This window comes from Gracilinanus agilis, chromosome 3 (genome assembly GCF_016433145.1).
Source record: "Gracilinanus agilis isolate LMUSP501 chromosome 3, AgileGrace, whole genome shotgun sequence".
In the NCBI taxonomy this organism is placed as follows: Eukaryota; Metazoa; Chordata; class Mammalia; order Didelphimorphia; family Didelphidae; genus Gracilinanus; species Gracilinanus agilis.
Window position 1 is genome coordinate 353434660 of NC_058132.1, and position 20266 is coordinate 353454925.

Genomic DNA, 20266 nt, shown 5'->3' on the forward strand with positions numbered 1-20266 from the left:
GCTGACTTTTGGGTTCATTTTGTAATGCTAATATAATTACATGAATGAAATAGCCTTAAAGATAAATCTTCAAAAATAGTATCATCCAAGCTATTCTAATTGCTGTGAAGAGGGTGTGATAGAGAGGTATATGTGGTTATATGATCTGACTTGGAGATCTACTGAGTAAATCTTTCAGTTTTAAAATACAATCACATTGGGAGAGGAAAAAAGTTTCTGTACATATCCTTATAAAAAACCAAAATTTAAGTAGAAAAATTAAACCACCCACAGCATTTTTGTCCAGGCTGCATCATACCAAATATACATTCGTGATGATATCATATTTAAAATTTCATATGCTGAAATAAACTCATAATGTTGGTTTCCATAACAACCTTTCAAATGAATGTTAACCTGATTAAAAATACATGCAAAATACATTTAGTATTACATCTTTCTAGAAGCTAAATTTTTTCCCAGTTTAAAGTTGTCTCCTCCTTCTGACATGTGTAGTAACATTTGTGGTATGCTCTTTAGCCAAAAGAGATCTAGAATAAGGCCAGATAACTATAAGGATTTGGATTGAAATATAAAACAAAGAGATTTAACAGATCACAAATTTATTTATTATTCAAAATTGTGAGACTGAAAATACAATCAATTCCTCTTTACCCCAAAATCCTAACTATCAAAAAAAGTTATCAAAAAAAGTTAACAAACAAAGCATTGTGGAATGTTTTGTCTTTGTGTATTCTGGCCATGGGGAAAAGGCTGAATTTAGAGGTATAAGCCTCAAGTTCAAATTCCAATCCTTTAATTATGTAACACTGGACAAATACAACCTCTCTGAGTCTTAATTTCCAAATCTGTAAAATGAGGAACCTGGACTAGCTGAACTACAAGAGGTCCTTTTTAAGTTCTAACTTTACAACCTTGTGATTTATCAACTCTTTTATGAACAAATAGACAAATGACATGTAAACAAATCTCCAGCAACATGTTAAAAGAAACAACTTCCAGGGTACATCATATGGTCAGAGAAGATTTATTAATTATCTATACCTAATTTCTCTAAGCCTAGTTTCCTCATCTCTAACACCCTATGATACCATACTTGCAGTATAAAATCTTATGGTTTATGCATTATGCAAGATTATTCTGTTCATTATAATTTTAATGGTAAGTAAATTTGGGAGTATATTCAATCTGATTCTTAGGTTCTGGATAGCTTTTATCAGTTCCAGCTATACAGATCTATTCTTTTCCTAAGGTTTTCTAACGAAGCAAGGTTCCATAACTGAGTAATTCATTGTGTTATTTTACAACTACAATTTTCTTATTTTACAATCTACAATATAAATACAAAAAAATTCTACAATGTGGGTTTAAAACACATACACACAAACCCACATACTTTCACTCTCTCTAATCACTGAGGCAGTTTAATTCCATTTTCTCTTAATCTTTGATTAAAATGGGAAATAGGATATTTACTAACCTCCAGATAACACTTAAAACATATTATAAGCATATCAAATAATAACTTGTCTTTCCTTTATCTTTCTTCATCAATCCTTTATTTGTGATATTATTGTGATATTATCTAATCTTTTCCTACGGCCTTTTTAAATTGTGGAACCTACTTCTAGCTTCAGTCCTCTCAAGAGAATAGATAATAATAGGTCACTCCATAAGTCTATATGCCATATTAGGGCTGATAAATGATAGTGGCATATTTAACTTTTTAGCAACTGTTCATGTGAAAAAAATTTGAGTAAAAATTTAATCTGGGCAAAGGTATCCTAGAAATACTAATTTTAAGACAATGTTACTTACTTACTCACACACACAAACATCTAAAATGAGAGCATACTTACTTTCTTTTAGCCTCTGCTAAGAAAGATTTATGGACAAAAATGCTGCCTACCTTATACTCCAAATGCCTCTTACAAATGAAGCCATAGAAAATGTTAAATAGAACCTGACTGAGCATATTCTTGTAGAATGCTCTTATAGAGCCTGACTAGCCTGGCAACACAGTATAAAAAGGTATAAATGAGATTATCCCTAATCCACCAGCCTATACTTACAAAATCCCCCTAAAGCACAAGGAGTTTCTTATTACATCTCTAAGACCTGATTTGTGAAATAGCATTTCCTGCAATGTCTAAAAGGTTGTGTTAAAATTAATACTAGAGGCAAGCATGATGAAAATCAGGTGATTTCAATTTGTAGCTATTCTTGGGGGGAGAGTCCCCACCATCCACCCCAAATCAGTTGTAGGTCTTCTCCTGAAAGGGCTTCATTTCAGAAATACACTTCACAAATCATCTAAATTGTGGTCAAGAAATCAATACTTACAAGACACTCATCACCACAATGATGACAGTGTGATGATGACTTTCTGCTTCTCTTTTCTTTCCTACAAATTATAGGAAGGAACACATTAGAAAAGCTCAACATCAATTCTGTAAATTTACTCTCTTATGCTAGGTAATATATATTTAAATTGGGAATTAACAAACCTATAAAATGATGAATTTGTTTAATAATTGTGTTACATCATTTGATGTAATATAAAAGAGCTTCAAGAGGTACCTTTTGCCTCTTACAACAAAACATAAGATTTCTGGCCAGGGAATACCTACCTTTATTGTCTCCCTTGGAGTCCAGGCCTATGGTCCCTGGGGGGCGTGGAGAAGAGTGTTTAGGAAGCATTTCTGCCATATTTCGATTACATGGCCGTCTTCTCCTCCGTAAGCCACTGGGTTTTACAGGATCTTCAATAGACTGCTTTGGCAAAGATTCCTCCATTAACAGATCTGATTCTGGAAAGGAGGGAGAAAAAGAACCAGGGTCCTTTTCTTTCTATTAGCAGATAGGAGTTTAAAGAACTAACCTATAATTTAGGAGAAGGATCTTGGAAAACAACAGAAACTCTTTTCCTAGTCTGTAACAAAGAGCACAATAAGTGACATATGACAATTTCCATGAACTTTTCCTTATGTTCCCAATATTGGATTCAGTCTTTCCTTTAAACAAATAACTTTAAAAAATACAATACCCCACAATGATCCATTCTAGCAAGAATAAGCTGTTATCAATAAATAATGTTGTTCATTAGTGCATGTTCACCATACTGCTATTTTAAGTACTAAGGGAGCTATAAGCCAGTCATGGAAATAAAAAGTTGTCCACTTATTCTGGGTAAACAGAATATTTTCTTAAATAAGTAATGGTACCTAATTAGATTACAAATGTTCTGCTACCCAGGCATAAAAACTCATTCTTTGGCAAAAGCTCTTCAGAAAACTGGAAAGTAATCTGGCAGAAACTAAGCATAGACCAACATCTCACACAGTATACCAAGATCAGCTTATCATGGGTACATGATTTAGACATAATTAGGTGAGCATGGAAAATTTTACCTGTCAGATCCACAGATATAGAAAGAATTTATGACCAAAGAAAAGATAAGGAGATCCACAACAGGTAAAATGGATAATTTTGATCACATTAAATTAAAAAGCTCTCGCACAAACAAAACCAATACAACTAAAATTAGAAAAAAGTAGGAAACTAGGAAAAAAAAATCTTTGCAGCAAGTTTTTCTAAGGCCTATTTTCTAAAATATATAGGGAACTGAGTAAAATTTAAGAGTAAGAGCCATTCCCCTCAGACTTAACATGCTATCTCTCACTTCCAAGCATTCACAGAAGCAATCCCACATTTCTAAAATGCATTCCTTCTTCATCTTTGTCAGAATCCTTTTTTCTTTCCTTCAAGGATCAATTCATAGGCCACCCCCTCAATTATGGTGACCTCAACTAAAAATGTCCTCTACCATCTCAAATTTTATTAGTGTCTTGCTCTTTCCTTTGCACTTTTTATAACTTAACATGTATATTATTCCTTTCCCCCTCATTCTAGTAGAATATAATCTTAAAAAAATTATAAATGTTTTGTTTTTCCCCCAATTGCCTGTAAAAACAATTTTTAAGTTTCAATTTAAAAAAGCCTTTAAATAAGCACATGAGAAAGTGTTCTAAATCTCTAATAATTAGAGAAATGCAAATCAAAAACAACTTTGAGGTACCACCTCACACCTAGCAGATTGGCTAAAATGATAGCAGGGGAGAGTAATGAATGTTGGAGAGGATGTGGCCAAATTGGGGCATTAATGCATTGCTGGTGGAGGTGTGAATTAATCCAACCATTCTGGATGACAATTTGAAACTATGCCCAAAGAGCTTCAAAGAGCTGCCTGCCCTTCGATCCAGCCATAGCATTGCTGAGTTTGTACCCCAAAAAGATCATAAATAAAAAGACATGTACAAAAATATTTATAGCTGCACTTTTTGTGGTGGTAAAAAATTGGAAAATAAGGGTATGCCCTTCAATTGAGGAATGACTGAAGAAATTGTGGTATATGCTGGTGATGGAATACTATTGTGCTCAAAGGAATAATAAACTGGAGGAATTCCATGTGAACTGCAAAGACCTCCAGGAATTGATGCAGAGTGAAAGGAGGAGAGCCAGAAGAACACTGTACACAGAGACTGATATACTGTGGTAAAATCAAATGTAATGGACTTCTGTACTGGCAGTAATGCAATGATCCAGGACAATTCTGAGGAATTTATGGAAAAGGATGCTACCCACATTCAGAGGAAGAACTGCAGGAGTGAAAACAACAGAAGAAAAACAACTGCTTGAACACATGGGTTGATGAGGACATGATTGGGGATGTAGACTCAAAACTACCACACCAATGCAACTCTCAGTAATATGGAAATAGTTCTTGATCAATGACACATGTTAAAACCAGTGGAAATGTGTGTCAACTATGGGGGAGGGGGATAAGAGGGGGGGCAAAGGAGAAAGTAAAAACATGAATCATGTAACCATGGAAAATTTTTCTAAAAAAAAAATTTTAATTAAAAATATGGAAGTTAAAAAAAAAGCCTTTTAGTTCCAAATTCTCTCCTCTCTTTCAAAAGGGTAGGCACTCTGTGATAGATTTTACATATGTGATCATATAAAACATTTTCCCATATTAGTCATTTTGTGGAAAAGAACTCAAACAAAAAAACAAGTAAAATGAAATATAGTATGAATTAATCTATATTCTGACTCCATCAGCACCCCCCCCCAACCCCAATCAACAGAGTGTTTCTTAGGAAGTTTATTGTATATAAATAGAATAAGTTGGGGCAAACTGATTGAAAATACAATAATTAGAAGAAAATTCTAAAAATCATTATTTCTAACAATGGCTGTAATCTGGGGGTAGGATCACAGAAAGATGTACACTTTGGGGTGGAATCTTTGATTTCCAGGTGTCTTACTGGACAATCTAGATACCTAACCTCGATATTAGAGAATCCTTGTATGCTATATACATATAAACACTATATGTATATAGCTATATACATATAAGCAGTATACATATAAACAATATACTTCCTTCAGTCTGAATGATGCACAAAACATTATGTTTCACTTCCTTTTTTACTTTTGTTGGGAGATCTCTTCCATAAAATGACTAATACAAAAAAATGCTTTACATGATTGCACATATAAAACCTGTATCAGATTTTATTTTATTTTATCTGTATCAGAAAGGGGTAGAAGGGATTGAAGGGGAATAGAAAAGAGCAAGAGAATTTGGAACACAAATTTTTTTAATTAATGCTAAAAAACTAATAATATACTTCCTTCAATAAGGTATATGCTTTTGCTAGTCTTCTAGCAAGAAGTCAAAATACAGGAAGAGCAGATCTGGCACACTAGTTCCCTCCCCATCAGTTATTTTCCTGAATATAGATGGTATTTTTCATTATGAGTCCTTTGAAATTGTCTTGGATCACTGTATTGTTGAGTATAGCTAAGCTATTCATAATTTTTCAATATGCACTATTGCTGTTAACTGTGTAACAATGTTCTCCTGGTTCTGCTCACTTCACTTTTCATCAGTTCATGTAAATCTTTTCAGTTTTTTATGAAATTATCCTGCTCATCATTTCTTATAGCACAATAGCATTCCATTACAATCATATACCACAACTTGTTCAGTCATTATCCAAATGATGACCAACCCCTTAAATTCCAATTCTTCTACACCACAAAGAGTTGCTATAAATATTTTTGTACAAATAGGTCCTTTTCCCTTTTTTTTAAATCTCTTTGGGGTACAGACTTGGATCACTGGATCTATCAAACACTAAATTACCTTAGTAATTTAATAAAAATTGGTAAAACATTATTATTTTATTATATATTATATTATATATTAAAAATAGTAAAACATTAAATTAGTACTATGTATTTTGTACCTAATTTATTCTACTGAACCACCACTGGATGTAAGCTCTTTAAAGGCAGGAGCTATGTCAGTTTTTATTTGTCATCTAACAGCACTTTGCTTAATAATTGTTTATTGAATTGTCAAAAAGTTGATGAAACTAAATAACATTCAAGTTAGATAGTAAACTCTTAAGTAATGCTGAATTAACTGACCATCAATTTTTCATGATTAAATGAATTATCTCCCAATATATTAGGATATAAAGCATGTAAACATCACAGGACGTGATGAAGAATTTGATTCCGTCTATATGCACATACAATGAGTGTTGGTAAGTGGTTCAACAAAACCTGAGAATGGCAGGTTTCCTTTAGGGTTCTCCAATATTTGGGCTAGCAGGGATAGTTGACAGCATTCCAACAGGAGTCATTCTCACTAAATCTTATATTCAACCCTGACAACCACAACTCAATAAGAAAATCTGTCAGTAGTAAAACATACACATTATATTTTTAGAATATTTTCAAACATAATCAAATTTTCAGAAACTATGTAAATCAAATAATATACAAACCAAGTTGTTTGAAATAGTCTTCCAATGAACCCCAAGAATTCTTTTCAATTAAAGCTTTTACAAGGCCCCAAGGTTGTTTTCTATACTTTACATCTGAAGAAACTCTAATAGGGAATAAATGAAAAAAAGATCATGAATTGAATGGTGCAGAGAGTTATGACAATGTATAAAATAACTATCAAATAAAAAAGCTTTATTATAAAAAAGCAAATGTCCAGGATTCATATTATATTAGACACATATAAATATGTATTCAAGAGAGAACTATTAAGAAAACCCAGCGACAAAGCTATCACCTTCAAAACATACAATGTTATTCTTTACCAGTTCTCTTTTTCTAGTTATATTACTTCCTCAATCTTTCTAGCCTTTTTCATAAGCTAAAAATCAACATGCTGAAACAAAAAAATGAAATACACATTTCTCAGAAGCTTTTAAAGAAGGCTTAATGGAAATAAATTGGTTGAAAATAGATACAGTAATTAGGCATGACAGGGCAAAGCACATGAAGGCTTTGTCCTCTGTGTCTAATGCTTTAATATTTTTCACTTTTCCTTTGCTGTGGCTTACCGTAGCCTGCATTTTTGTTTTGAAGAACGTGTGATGCAGTATCTATTCAAAGTGTAGAAATAATCATGGTAGGGAACATCGTGTGTCAGAACTTCTGAATCTACTAAGTAAAATCGAGCTTCCTGACTTTCTTTATATAGTATCTGTCAAAATAAAGCAAAATAAAATTAGTGGACATTATATATATATATCTCTTGGTATTACTCATTCGAGAGGCTATATTTTTAAAAACCCCAGTTCCAACAATCATTTGTTAATTGATGGTGAAGAAATTCACATTAATTTCTGAGAAAGATACTCCTAATTAAAAAATATGAAAAAGACATTTAACAGTTTTCTCATGACTTACAGAATATATATGTTCTGACCCATTTTTGGAAAAATGCAATAGGCACTATTTGCAAATGGTCAGAAAAGTTTTATTCAAATCCATCTCCAAAAAAAATGATTCATTTCAACAAAATGAAATGTGTCCAAGTAACTTGTCCTGTCTTCTTGTGAAAAGTTTTTATCAGGAGGCAGCTGGGTAGTTCAGTGGATTGAGAGCCAGATCTAGAGAACAGATCCTAGGTTCAAATTTGACCTCAGATACTTCCTAGCTGTGTGACCCTGGACAAGTCACTTAAACCCTATTGCCTAGCCCTTACAGCTCTTCTGCCTTGGAACCAATATACAGTATTGATTCTAAGACAGATGGTAAGGATTAAAAAAAAAAGTTTTATCATGTTTTATGATTTAATCATTGCAATGTAGTACGGTTAGATATGGCCTTGAAACCAGGAAAAGCTATTTTCAAAACCTGCTTCTCCCTTCATATTAAGTGTGTGACTATGAGCAAGTCACTTAAACTCTTGGAGCCTCAGTTTCCTCAATTGGAAAGCCAATACAATAATACCAAAAGAACCCACCTTACATGTAAAATGTTTTATAAACATTAAAGTGCTAAGTTTGAATTGTAATTATCTTTCACGTCAATAACTGTTTACATTATTTCAAATGTTCCAACTTGGCAGTGAAAAAAATTCAGTCAATTTAAGAAAGCAAGAACTTTACTTTCAAAATTTAACCCTTTGTCTGACCTAAAGAAAAAGAAAACTACTTTCACTTAACCTAGTCTCAAACTGGCAAGTAGGTTTTCAAAACTCCAATTCATAAAAGAAATTGTTTGACAAGCTCTCCTAATCTGAACCACACATCTGCATGCCACTTAGTCATTGGCAAATGTCCCCTTACTCCACTCATACTTAACTACGAGAGAAAAAAAGAGAAAATTCGCTTTCTAAAATATGCATGTTGCCCACAGACTTTTTACAATGACACACATTGCATATGTCACAATCATATTATCATATTAAAATTACTTGTGGACAATGATATCCCCAGACTAGACTGAAAACTTTACAGGCAAGAACCATATTGTTTTCCAGGGTATCCTCACTGCCTAGTGCATAGAAGTCACTTAATAAAATTTTTTAGTGATTCGTTGGAGAATAAAACCACTAACAGGATAGCAGAAATTAATGTGAATTTGGAAAGGTCTCTTCTGTCTGTGTGCAGATGAATACATCCACTGTACAATTAATTCTGCATAGATGGTTCAAAGTACACTAATACCACTGGAAAAGACCTGGTTCACTTGCTGGCTATAGAGAAAGAACATTTAAAGAACCCAAACCTGATTTTGAAAAGCCAACTCCTTCCACCCTTGTTATTGCAGGCACTTGGCTACCTGACTCCCTGAAACTATTTTTATGCCACTTTTGATACCCTCTTGGGCTGGGAACTTTAGCAGTCACTTAAGATAGTAGCTGAAATGGGTAAGCTCTAAGGTTCTTCACAACTCTAAGATTTGGTGATCCTTGAAAGACAGCTTAGAGGAGGAAGCATACAGTGGATAGAGTGGCATTCGTGGAGTCAGTCAGACCTGGGTTCAAATCCGGTCTCAGATACTTCCTAGCTGTATGACTCTGGGCAAGTCATTTAACTCAGATTGCCTAGTCCTTGATGCTCTTCTGTCAGAAAATTGATACTAAGACAGAACATAAGGATTTAAAATAATAAAACAAAACAAAACAAGACAGCCTAATGGCAGTGAGGTGGCTCTGGATAGAATATCAGACAGGAAAATGAGTTCAAGATCAGCCTTCAGACACTTCCTAGCTATGTGACCCTAGTCAAGTCACTCAAACTCTTCTGCCTCACTTTCCTCATCTGTAAAATGAGGGCAATAATATTACCTATCTCCCAGAATTGTTGTATCAAATGAGATATTTATAAAGTGCTTTGGAAACCCCATAGTTACATAAATGGTATAGTTAGTAGTAATAGTAATAGTAGTAACATTATTATTGTTATCATCATCATCCTGAGGGGGCCTCCAAAGTATTTCTGATATATTCTGGAACCATAAAATTAACTGAATTTTTAATTATCTGAGGTTTACGTATAACTTAAATATAATACAGGCTGCAATATCTAATTTTAAAGTAAACTTGAGGCTTGGAATTCTACAAGTTTAATACACAATCATAATTAGCAAGCAATTATTAAACTCCTACTATGTTGCCTTTTGCTTTTACACGGCAAACATTTTTTTAATACCACCTCCCCACCACAATTGAAGACAAAGAGAATTAAGGAAAACCACTGATGGCAACAGCATCTAAGAGCAAATACAACATTTTACATTCAAGATGCATAGAGAATTCTTAGAACAAAATAGTCCCAAAGGTTGATGATTTACCATAAATGACCGCAGCACATTATTTTACCACTTCTCTACACCCACAATTCTCTTGAAATACTGAATAATCAAGTATACTATACCTGTTTTTCAGTGGCTGAGGTGAACTTTCCAGTCAGCGGATTGTTGAGAACTATAGTGTATGTCATAGTTCTTAGCTGATCACCATCAGTTTCAACATTCCAAGGGGTAGAAACTACATCTAAACACAGAAAACATATATAAATAGATTCAGAAATAAGTATTATGAAACTCCAAAAACGAATGAAAATTTGAAGTAGCTAGTGGACCAAGTAGAGAGAGTACCAGGCCTGGAGAGGGGAGATTCTGGGTTCAAATCTGACCTCAGACACTTCCTAGCTATGTGACCCTGGCCAATTCACTTAACCCCAATTGCCTATCCCTTACTGCTCTTTTCCTATAGAAATGATACTCAACACTGATTCTAAGACAGAAGGTAAAGGTTTTAAAAAAGAAAAAGGAAAAGAAGAACCTGAATGAAAATTGTTTTGCAATTTTAAAATATTCTAATGGCTGTTACTAATTTTTACATGCTTTATAAACTTGGCATTTAACAAATATAAAATTGCTTTGGACAGAGTAGGCATGTTTACTACCTGACTTTCTTTAAAAAGCAAAATGTTTCCAACCTTTTGAAGAGCAATTTGGAATTATGCCCCAAAGGGTTATAAAACTATACATACCCTTTGACCAGCAACACCACTATTTGGTCTATTTGTCAAAACAATCAGGGAAAAACAAAAATAATCTATATGTTCTAAAATATTTATAGTAGCTCTTTTTGTGGTGGCAAAGAACTGGAAAGTAATGGAATGTCCATCTACTGGAGAATGGCTGAATAAGTTGTGGTATGTGATAGTAATAGAAAAATATGGAAAGATCTGCATAAAATACTGCAGAGTGAAACAAGTACAACTAAGAGAAGAATGTGTACAGTAAAAGCAATATTGTTCAGAGTAATTGTGAATAAATAATTCTGAGTAAATATGATCATTCAAATCAACTATGAAGGAAAATTACTTCTACCTCCAGAGTTAAGAATTGACATATAGGAATATGTATTACATACATACATACAGATATATATATATATATATCTGTATCAAATGTTGGCCTTCTCTCATGTGGAATTGGAAGGAAGGGAGAAAACTTGGACCTCAAAATGCAACAAAATAAATAAAAACTTAATTTTAAAAAAAGCCTTATTGTTGCCTTTTTTAAAATACTACAGACATTATGTCAAGATCTCTAGCCCTCCCTCTGTCCTTCTCAATAATATCCTCCCATGCAACAAATAAAAGCGATTCAGTGAAACCAAATGATACAGAACTTGTCAATTACTGTCCTAGGCACTATTCTCTCTCAGTCCCCCACGGTAATACCCAATGAGTTCTCACCTCCTCTCACTCAATCCATACCTCCCATCAGTTGCCAGGCCTTATGCAGTTTTGATCTTCAACATCTCTTGTATGCATTCTCTTCTCTGCACTCATATAGCTATCAGAGCTTCATCACTGCCTTTTGCCTTGATTAGCACAATAACTTTCTAACTGGTCTTCCTGCTAACAGCTGCCCTGATTCCTATCCATCCTCCACTCCCCTGCCAGGATAATGTTTCTAGAGCCTGTGCCTCCATCACCACCTCCTGCTCAATGAGTTTCAGTGGCTTTCAAGGACCTTCACGAAACAGAATAAATTCTTTTCTTTGGCTGGGAAAGACTTTTCCAGGATTCTTGGGCTTTCCTGCCCTTTATATACTCTAAGGTGCAGTGACACTGGCCTGCTTTCGGTAACTCAAAACCTTCCATCTACCATCTCCCTGCCTGTACATGGATGGAGTGCTCTGTCCCCTCGCTTCTGCCCACTGGCTTCCATCAAAACTCAACTCAAATCCCCCCTTCCCAGGAGGTGCTGCCTGGTCTCCTCACTCCAATGCTTTCTCCCCTGAGATTACCCTCATTTATTCTGTGCATACTTCTTGTACATAGCTAGTTATGTGGGTGGGATCTCTCCCATTAGAATATAAAGCCTTGAAGGAAGGAGCTAGTTCTGCCTTTCTTTGTATCATTGCTATGGCTGACACAATAGAAAATGTGCACTTACTAAATGCCTCTTAACTGATTTATACTTTTGGACATCCCCCATCATTTCTCACCTCTAACAAGAAGTAGAAGATATGTTTCATCATCTACCCAAACAGATGTCGTAGTTATTATGTGTCTTATTCAGCATCATCTGTATTCCCATGTATCTTTCATGTTCATTTCTAACTATATAGCAATTTTTCATATACCACAATTTGTTCATCTAATCTTCAATCAATGGTCACCTACCTTCATTTTTTTTTTTTTTGTTTTTTTTTGTTTTGTTTTTTTGCTACCACAAGAACATGTAGCTATGAATATTTTGGGAAATGTGGGGCCATTCTGTATTTGACTTTTTCAGAGTTCTTGCTCTTTCTTTAGCTCATTAGGTCAAAAGGTAAGAATGCTTTAATAATTTTTCTTACATAATTCTAAATTGTTTAGTAATTGGCCCAGTTCACAGTTCCACCAACAGTATTTTAGCATGTCTGTCTTTTCATAGCTCCTCCAACACTATCTGTAACTTTTATCATCTTTTCTAATTTAAAAAGATGTAAATTGAAATCTGAGAGTTGTGTCAATTTGCATTCCTCTCATTTATTAGAAATTTTTATTGTTGATGACTTATAATTCTTTTGAAAACTATGTCTTTTGTCCACGTATCTTTTGAGGAATAGTTCTTAGTCACCTATTCTTATATGTGCAATTTTTTCTGTCATATTTTGACTTCAAAATTCTATTCTCTTAATATTTTTTGTAAAATTAAATTTAAAAGTTGATCCTTTTGTCCACTTTCTTTTATACTCTTCCTTCTGCTACTTTTAAGCTGTGTAAATGTGTCTAGTTTCATGAGACAGAATGAGAACACTTCATTATTCCTTAAAAAATTTGGTCCACTAGGAACGAAACTATAAACCAACATTTTACACTCTAAAGAAACACATAACCTGGATACAAAAGGTTATATCATAAACACAGTAGAGAGCCATGAAAGAGAAAGAACTTTTTACAATGGCAGATATGAGTTTTTGATTAAAAAAAAAAAAGGAACAGAGAGGATCAAAGGCAATAAAGTGAACAATTTTGATTGCAAAAAACTGAAAATCTTCTACACACACACACACACACACACAGCAGCAGCAGCAGCAGCAGCAGTAGCAGCAGCAGTAGCAGCAATATAATTACTAGAAAGGAAACACAACTAGGAAATATCCTAAAGTAAATTTAATATCCTGATAGTCTGCAATGTCTACTATCCTAGTTATACAGGGATTTGAAATATTAGTAATAGATAACTAGCCAAGGAATATTGACAAAAAATTGTCAAAACAAAAAGAGCGTTATAAACAACCATGTGAAAAAAGTTTCAGATCATTAACAAAAGAAATGCCAATCAGAACAACTTTTTTTTGAAGTTCCTCCTCATCTCTATCTGACAAAGATGACAAAAATAGAAAATGAAAATTGAGGGAGAGGGGTTGGGTTGTTAGAGGAGAAGCACACGAATGCACTGTTGGTGGAGGTCTGAAGTGGTCCAACTATCCTAGAAAGCAAATGGGAACTATGCCTACCAAAATTACCTGTTCCCTAGTTATACCAATTAGTGACCTAATCTATACTAGTATAGATCCCCAAAGAAAACAAAGAAAGAGGGAAAGAACCCACACACATAAAAATATTTATAGAAACACTTTTTCATTGTAGCAAAGAAATGGAAATAAAATGGATACTTATCAGTTGGGGAATGGCTGAATAAATTATAATATATAAATGTAATGGAATATTATTATACTTTATATCAGTGGTTCCCAAACTTTTTTGGCCTACCACCCCCTTTCCAGAAAAAATATCACTTAGCGCCCCCTGGAAATTATGAAACTATTTATTGAACTCAGAATAGAATGTAATACAAAAAAAGTGTGGCCATCACCGTTCTACTGGATTGCTGCAGTACCCACCAGGGGGCGGTAGCGCCCACTTTGGGAATCACTGCTTTATATTAAAGGATGGAAGGGATGGATTCAGAAAAACCTAGGAAGACTTGTATGACTTAAAGCAATGTGAAATTAATAGAGTCCAGAAAACAATTTATTCAGCTACACTATTATAAAGCAAAACAACTTGGAAAGACTTAAGAATTCTGATCAATGCAATGACCAATCACAACTCCAAAAGATAGATGATGAATTATATTTTCTACTTCTAAATAGAGAGGTGATGTATTAAAGGAACAAAACAAAACATACATATTAAAGACACAGCCAACATAGGGATTTGTTTTCCATCACTATACTTATTTGTTAGGAGAGAGTTTTAATTTAGGAAGAGAATAGTCATAGCAAAATCACTATGAAAGAATTAAAGAGTAGTGATAGCAAAAAAAAAAAAAAAAAAAAAGGAAAAGATCAATGAAACATAACAAAAATACACAAAAGAGAGCAGAAGAGGGCATAGATACAAGAGTCTTTTTGGAACTACTAGCTTAAATTTGATATATCCTTAAATGAAAACAAACAAACAAACAAACCACAAGCCATAACTACCAGAGAATTATGGCTTTCTGTATATCCGCTTTTCCAGTTCTTTGTATGTTAAGCATATAAAGATGCTCTGTAATGATTTGTAAGTTTCATTTAATACTAAAAAGAAATTTTAAAAAATTAAAACCAAGGTATCAAAACTGTCACTGAAAAACCAATCATGGATCCCTTTGCAGAATAAGATCTTTTAATAGATCCTCATGGAGCACAGTTTCCAGTTCTTTTGTTATCCTAGTCATCCTCTTCTAAATTGGCTCAAGCTTTTCAATGTCTTAACTAAAAAAGGATGACCAAAACTGACCCTTTCTGGGAATATGAACTGATCAGAGCATGACCCAACAAAATATTCACCACCCCTTCCTTCTTGAGAAGATATTCATGGGGTCAAGGAGAATGCTCCTGGTAGTTGTGTTTGGTTGCCATGCCATACTACTGATTCATAATGAGTTTGCAGGTCACTAAAACCCTTCAATTGTCTTTATAGGAATTCTTTATCTATTTATGCCTTTCCCACAACATTCTGAACTCAGTATAGAACTTCGTTTCCCCTTATTAAATTAAATTTCTTTATTTTTATTTTATTTATTTCTTATATTTATTTTGTTATAATAATTTCTAAATTTAATTAAATTAGATTCTAATCTGCCCTTCCAACCCTTTGAGGTCTTTTTAAATTATGTTTCTGTGGGTCAATGAGTTAGTGATTCTTTTTAATTTGGATTCATGTGCCATGGTTATGAGAGTTTGGTCAAGTTGAAAAGGCTAACAAATAAGGAATGGCCTTAGTTTGAAACTTTAATTATAATTATTATATAATGCATTATTACATACATAATAGTTATATAATGTACAGTTACAGTATGTCACTATTATAATATGCAGGATGATCAATTTAGAGTTATAAAGCTCACCAGAGACCTTCTAACCCAATGCTTTCATTTTATAGATGAGAAAAATGAAAAAAAGGAACTTTCCAAGGTTATATAGACAGTAAGCAGCAGAACCAAGATTTTAAACCTTTTCTTCTCTTTGACAGGTACAAACATGACTGATTTAAGTCCTAAGGATGAATTAATTGGGTCCAGCAATTACAGATCTGAACTGTATATGAGACTAAAGGTCTCTAAAAGGAGGCAGCCAGATCTGTTAGCACTAAAATGAAACACTGACATCTGAGGAGAAACTCTGGACCCTGGTGGGTAGGTCTGTGCTTTGGCGTAGCATTCCCAGCACTATGACATCATCCCTACCCCTCAGTCCCAGTCATGGCAGCCAAGGCATGGTGATGGCAGAACCTCTTATTATTCAGTCATTTTCAGTTGTGGACCCCATTTGGGATTTTCTTGGCAAAGATACTGGAGTGGTTTGCCATTTCCTTCTCCAGCTCATTTTATAGATGAGGAAACTGAGGCAAATGGGGATACGTGACTTGTCCAAGGGCATAAAGCTAAGAAGTATCTGAAGCCAAATTTGAATTATGTTTTCCTTTCTCCAGGTCCTACACTCTATCCACCATAACCACCTGGCTGCCTCAAGTCAGAGACTATTAGGGACAGCTGGGTGGCTCAGTGGATTGAGAGCCAGGCCTAGAGACGGGAGGTCCTAGGTTCAAATTTGGTCTCAGATACTTCCTCGCTGTGTGACCCTGGGCAACACTTTTTGCCCCATTGCCTAGCCCTTACCACTCTTCTGCACTAAAACCAATACTCAGTAGTGATTTTAAGATGGAAGGTAAGGGTTTAAAAAAAAAAGACAGAAACTATTAAATAGCATTGATAAAAACAGCATAGGTTCCATGCCAGATCCCTAAGTTGCTATAAACCTATCAGGTCTAGACATTTAACCAATTCAGAATCTACCTAACTACATACCATTAAGTAGCTTCCATCTCTGAACTATCTACAAGCATAACAATGTCCAATGCCCTGACTTATGAGGCTTATTATTTTATAGAAAAAGGAAATGGGATTAATCTGGCATAATCTGATTTTGACAAATTATTATGGTTTTCAGAACTCATGGCTTTCCTTTATAAATACTCACAAAGCATTCTTTGAAATATGTTTTTTAGATAATTGTCACTAGTTTTCAGATCCTGCTCTCTTCCCTCCTTTAACAATCCTATGGCACCTTCCACTCCCTCCATGATCCTCCAAGGCCATTGAAGGTGGGGGCAATCAACATCTGCCAATTCATTCAGGGCTTTAAGGGCACAGATCATTCATGCCTAGTGGCCTGTACTCATTGAAGGCTGTGAGATATTCTCTATCTCTTTCCTGATCTCAGCTCTTGGCTCCCTGTTATACATTTGTGTTCTATCAGTTCAAGTTTAAAAAACGTTTTCTTTGTGGTAAACAGAAACAAAATCAGAGTTGGGTAATTCATTATTTTCACCATTATCTGATATCATCTTTCCATTTATCCTGATCATAGTCCTATCCTGTCTCTGGTTTTCCATTTGCCCTCAAGTTAAAAAAAAAAAAACAAACCAAAAACCAACAAAATCACTTTTTTGTTCTCTTTAGTTTAGAATTCATCACTAGGCTCAGCTCATTCTAGGCTATCCTTGATACCATTAATCTTTTGTAATATCTACTCCTGGTCCTATCTTCCATACATTTAAAAAATCAGAACTATTGAATTAGTGCCCTATAAAGCCCCATTGATCATTCTCATCCTCACCAAAATATAATTCTTCCACCTATCCCTTCAGAGTACTGAGTCACTGGAGCTTACATATCCTTTCTCTAAACCCTCTGAAATATACTCTCTCTAGGGTATATGTCAGACAATAGCAAGTTTGCTTCTCTTTCTCCATCAAGTGGTAAAGTACCATCAACTAATAGTACCTTAGTAAATGAAAAACAATCATGTTTGTTCTCCTAGAAAAGTTTTCCAATTGAGAATAGATAGTAATAAAACTATGGGGAAAAAAATTCAAGATTATTTTTATTTTTTTTATTATGATCTAGATCTGCAATTCCCTCAGTATGGGGAATTTATGTTGTGGAAACTCCCTCTACCTGTCTGCTAAGGTATTGAGAGATCAAATATTGCCATAGTTAGTATGTGTGAGGGGCAGCACCTGAACCCAGGTTTCTACAGGACTCCAACCCCAAGAGAAAGTATGATGTTGTGAAAAGGAAATTGCAGGGAGAATCAGAAGAATCAGGTTCTAATTTCAGCTCTTTTATTCTCACTAGGTAACCCCCTCACATGACATTTAACCTCACAAGACATTTAACCTCATATACTTATCTATAAAATCAGAACATTAATAATTTCATTACTTACCTTATAGAGAATTATTACAAGAAAGCAGTTTGTAAACTACAAGCTAAACATAAATGAGTTCCCTTTTTATTACCTTTAAAAGGGTCCATTCAAACAGAATATTGTTTCATTTTATTATTTTAATGAAAAAACTTATATTCCTTTAATTATTCCAAAATTCTTAAGCTACAGAAATATAATAATGAACAAAATATGAATAAAATCATTTTATTTCTTTAAAATCCAAAGCCCATTTCTTAGAATAACTACAAAATTCAATCAGAATCAATGAAATATAAAGCTCTTGGCTTCTCTATGCTGAATGATGAAATGAGAAAAATACATTTAGTTTCTTTTCCTAGAAATAAGTAGAGCAGATAAACTGAATATTGCTTTTAAACGCATTATAATTGCTCTTTTGGGAAACTCGCAAATGACTGAACAAAAGCTACTATATGTCATTAAATGGAATAGAATGACATCTTCACCAAGGACCCCTGATTTTGGAAAAACGAATTCGCTTCTTTAAATTCAAGGTTTTCACTTATTGAACAAGGAATATTTTATGACACTTATTAATGATATGTTTACTAAGTAATTTTAAAATCACAACATAATTTTGGTATCATAGTTCATAGCCTTATAATGCTGCCACCTAAGACTTTTAACAATGTAGGAAACTATGACACATAATCAAAGGGAACCTTACAAATAAACATAAATTATATATTATAATAACTTTTCTCAATGGAACCCTATTGAACTATGTGAGTTAAATGATCCCCAAAAGGGCTGCCTTACTGTATAGAACCTGACTGGCAAAACAATTAATCTATTTGTGAACTTAATGACAGGGATTAAATAACAATTTTGCTATTACCCAATCCTTAAAATCCAATTGTGTTTCTTTCTCTCTGAATGCGTTTATCATCGTCATACTGGTATGTTTCTAGTTCAACTCACTAAATTTGACAATGAAATTCCCTGAAACTTACTATTAGGTAAAGACAAATGAACAAACCTATTATATTCCTGGAATTGGTAAATTTCTGCATGAAGCGCGAACTGGTGAAAAGCAATTCAAACATTCTATCAGCACTGATATGAAAAACATGGTTTATAAAAAGTCTTCCAGTGAGGTCTCTCTCAGGAATATTTTCTTCAACTATGGAAAAAAAGAAAACATAAAAGAAAGAAATTGAGGTAAAGGAAATTCAAGTTTTGTTTGCACAATAAAAGTCCAATAGGTATTATTAAATAGTTAAATGTTTTAAATCTAGTACAAAGGTCAGCATATGTCAGCATACTAGAAAATCTTGGATTGCTAAACTAAGCAAATAGGGGTCCATGTTTTCAATCAATTAAATCTAATTGTTGTAGGAATATGAAACTTGGCTTATACCAAATGCCCAATAATCCTTCACCCTAAAAGGTCCTTAGATGAATTTTCCAGGGTATCTATCCAAAGCTGCCAACTAGAGATGAGAGACTACAGCAAATATACTTGTTTCAAATACTTTTCCAATTATTTTCCCAGGAGTTATTCTTATCTCGCTGTAAAGACATGGTCTCAGCTAAACCACTCAAACTCATCAATTCTCATTCCCAGGCATTTGTTCACACTGCTTTCCAGGGCTAGAAAGCTTTCCTAGGCATTTCCAATTATTTAATTACTATGAAGATAGGATTAACTCTCCCCATGCTCATTTTTAGCTAATCAAATCAAGAACTTAAAGTACCCCTACTTACCATTAAGTATGAGAGTTCACAAGTCACTTACTAGAAAAAGTGACAACTCCAAAGGCCATTGCCCCCCACCCCCTTGGGCAGTGTTAGGCAAATTGAAAGACTGCCATTGATTTCTATGAAGAAGAAGTGACAGGAAGTGATGTGGAAAAAAGAGGTATACCAATCTAGCATGATCATTCCCTTCCTGGAGTTTAAAGAGATTGGTTACAGGGCGTTCCCTTCCTGGCTTCTGGAGAGATTGATTGCAGAGATTCCTGCTTTGGCTTTGGAGGAGGCTGTGTTGGTGGGACCCTGGCTGAAGACACCACCACAACTTCTGGCTTGGAGAGATTCCTGTCTTAGTGGCTCTATGAGGAGGAAGAGGCCCTCTCTGCTCATTGGCGCTTAGGTGGGACACTGCCCACAGCATGAGTTCTGTGGAGA

General features: G+C 34.3%; 1 protein-coding gene across 1 annotated transcript in view; it reads right to left on the reverse strand.

Moving 5' to 3' along the window:
- The window catches only part of GRAMD1C (GRAM domain containing 1C), a 132052-nt gene that overhangs the window by 4598 nt on the left and 107188 nt on the right, over positions 1–20266 (reverse strand). Inside the window, exons 10-15 of the mRNA XM_044670087.1 lie at positions 19116–19253; positions 10260–10378; positions 7434–7576; positions 6864–6967; positions 2631–2810; positions 2344–2404 (exon numbers count right to left, since the gene is read on the reverse strand). Coding sequence (XP_044526022.1) covers positions 2344–2404; positions 2631–2810; positions 6864–6967; positions 7434–7576; positions 10260–10378; positions 19116–19253 — 745 coding nt within the window. The remainder of the gene's footprint in view (positions 1–2343; positions 2405–2630; positions 2811–6863; positions 6968–7433; positions 7577–10259; positions 10379–19115; positions 19254–20266) is intronic.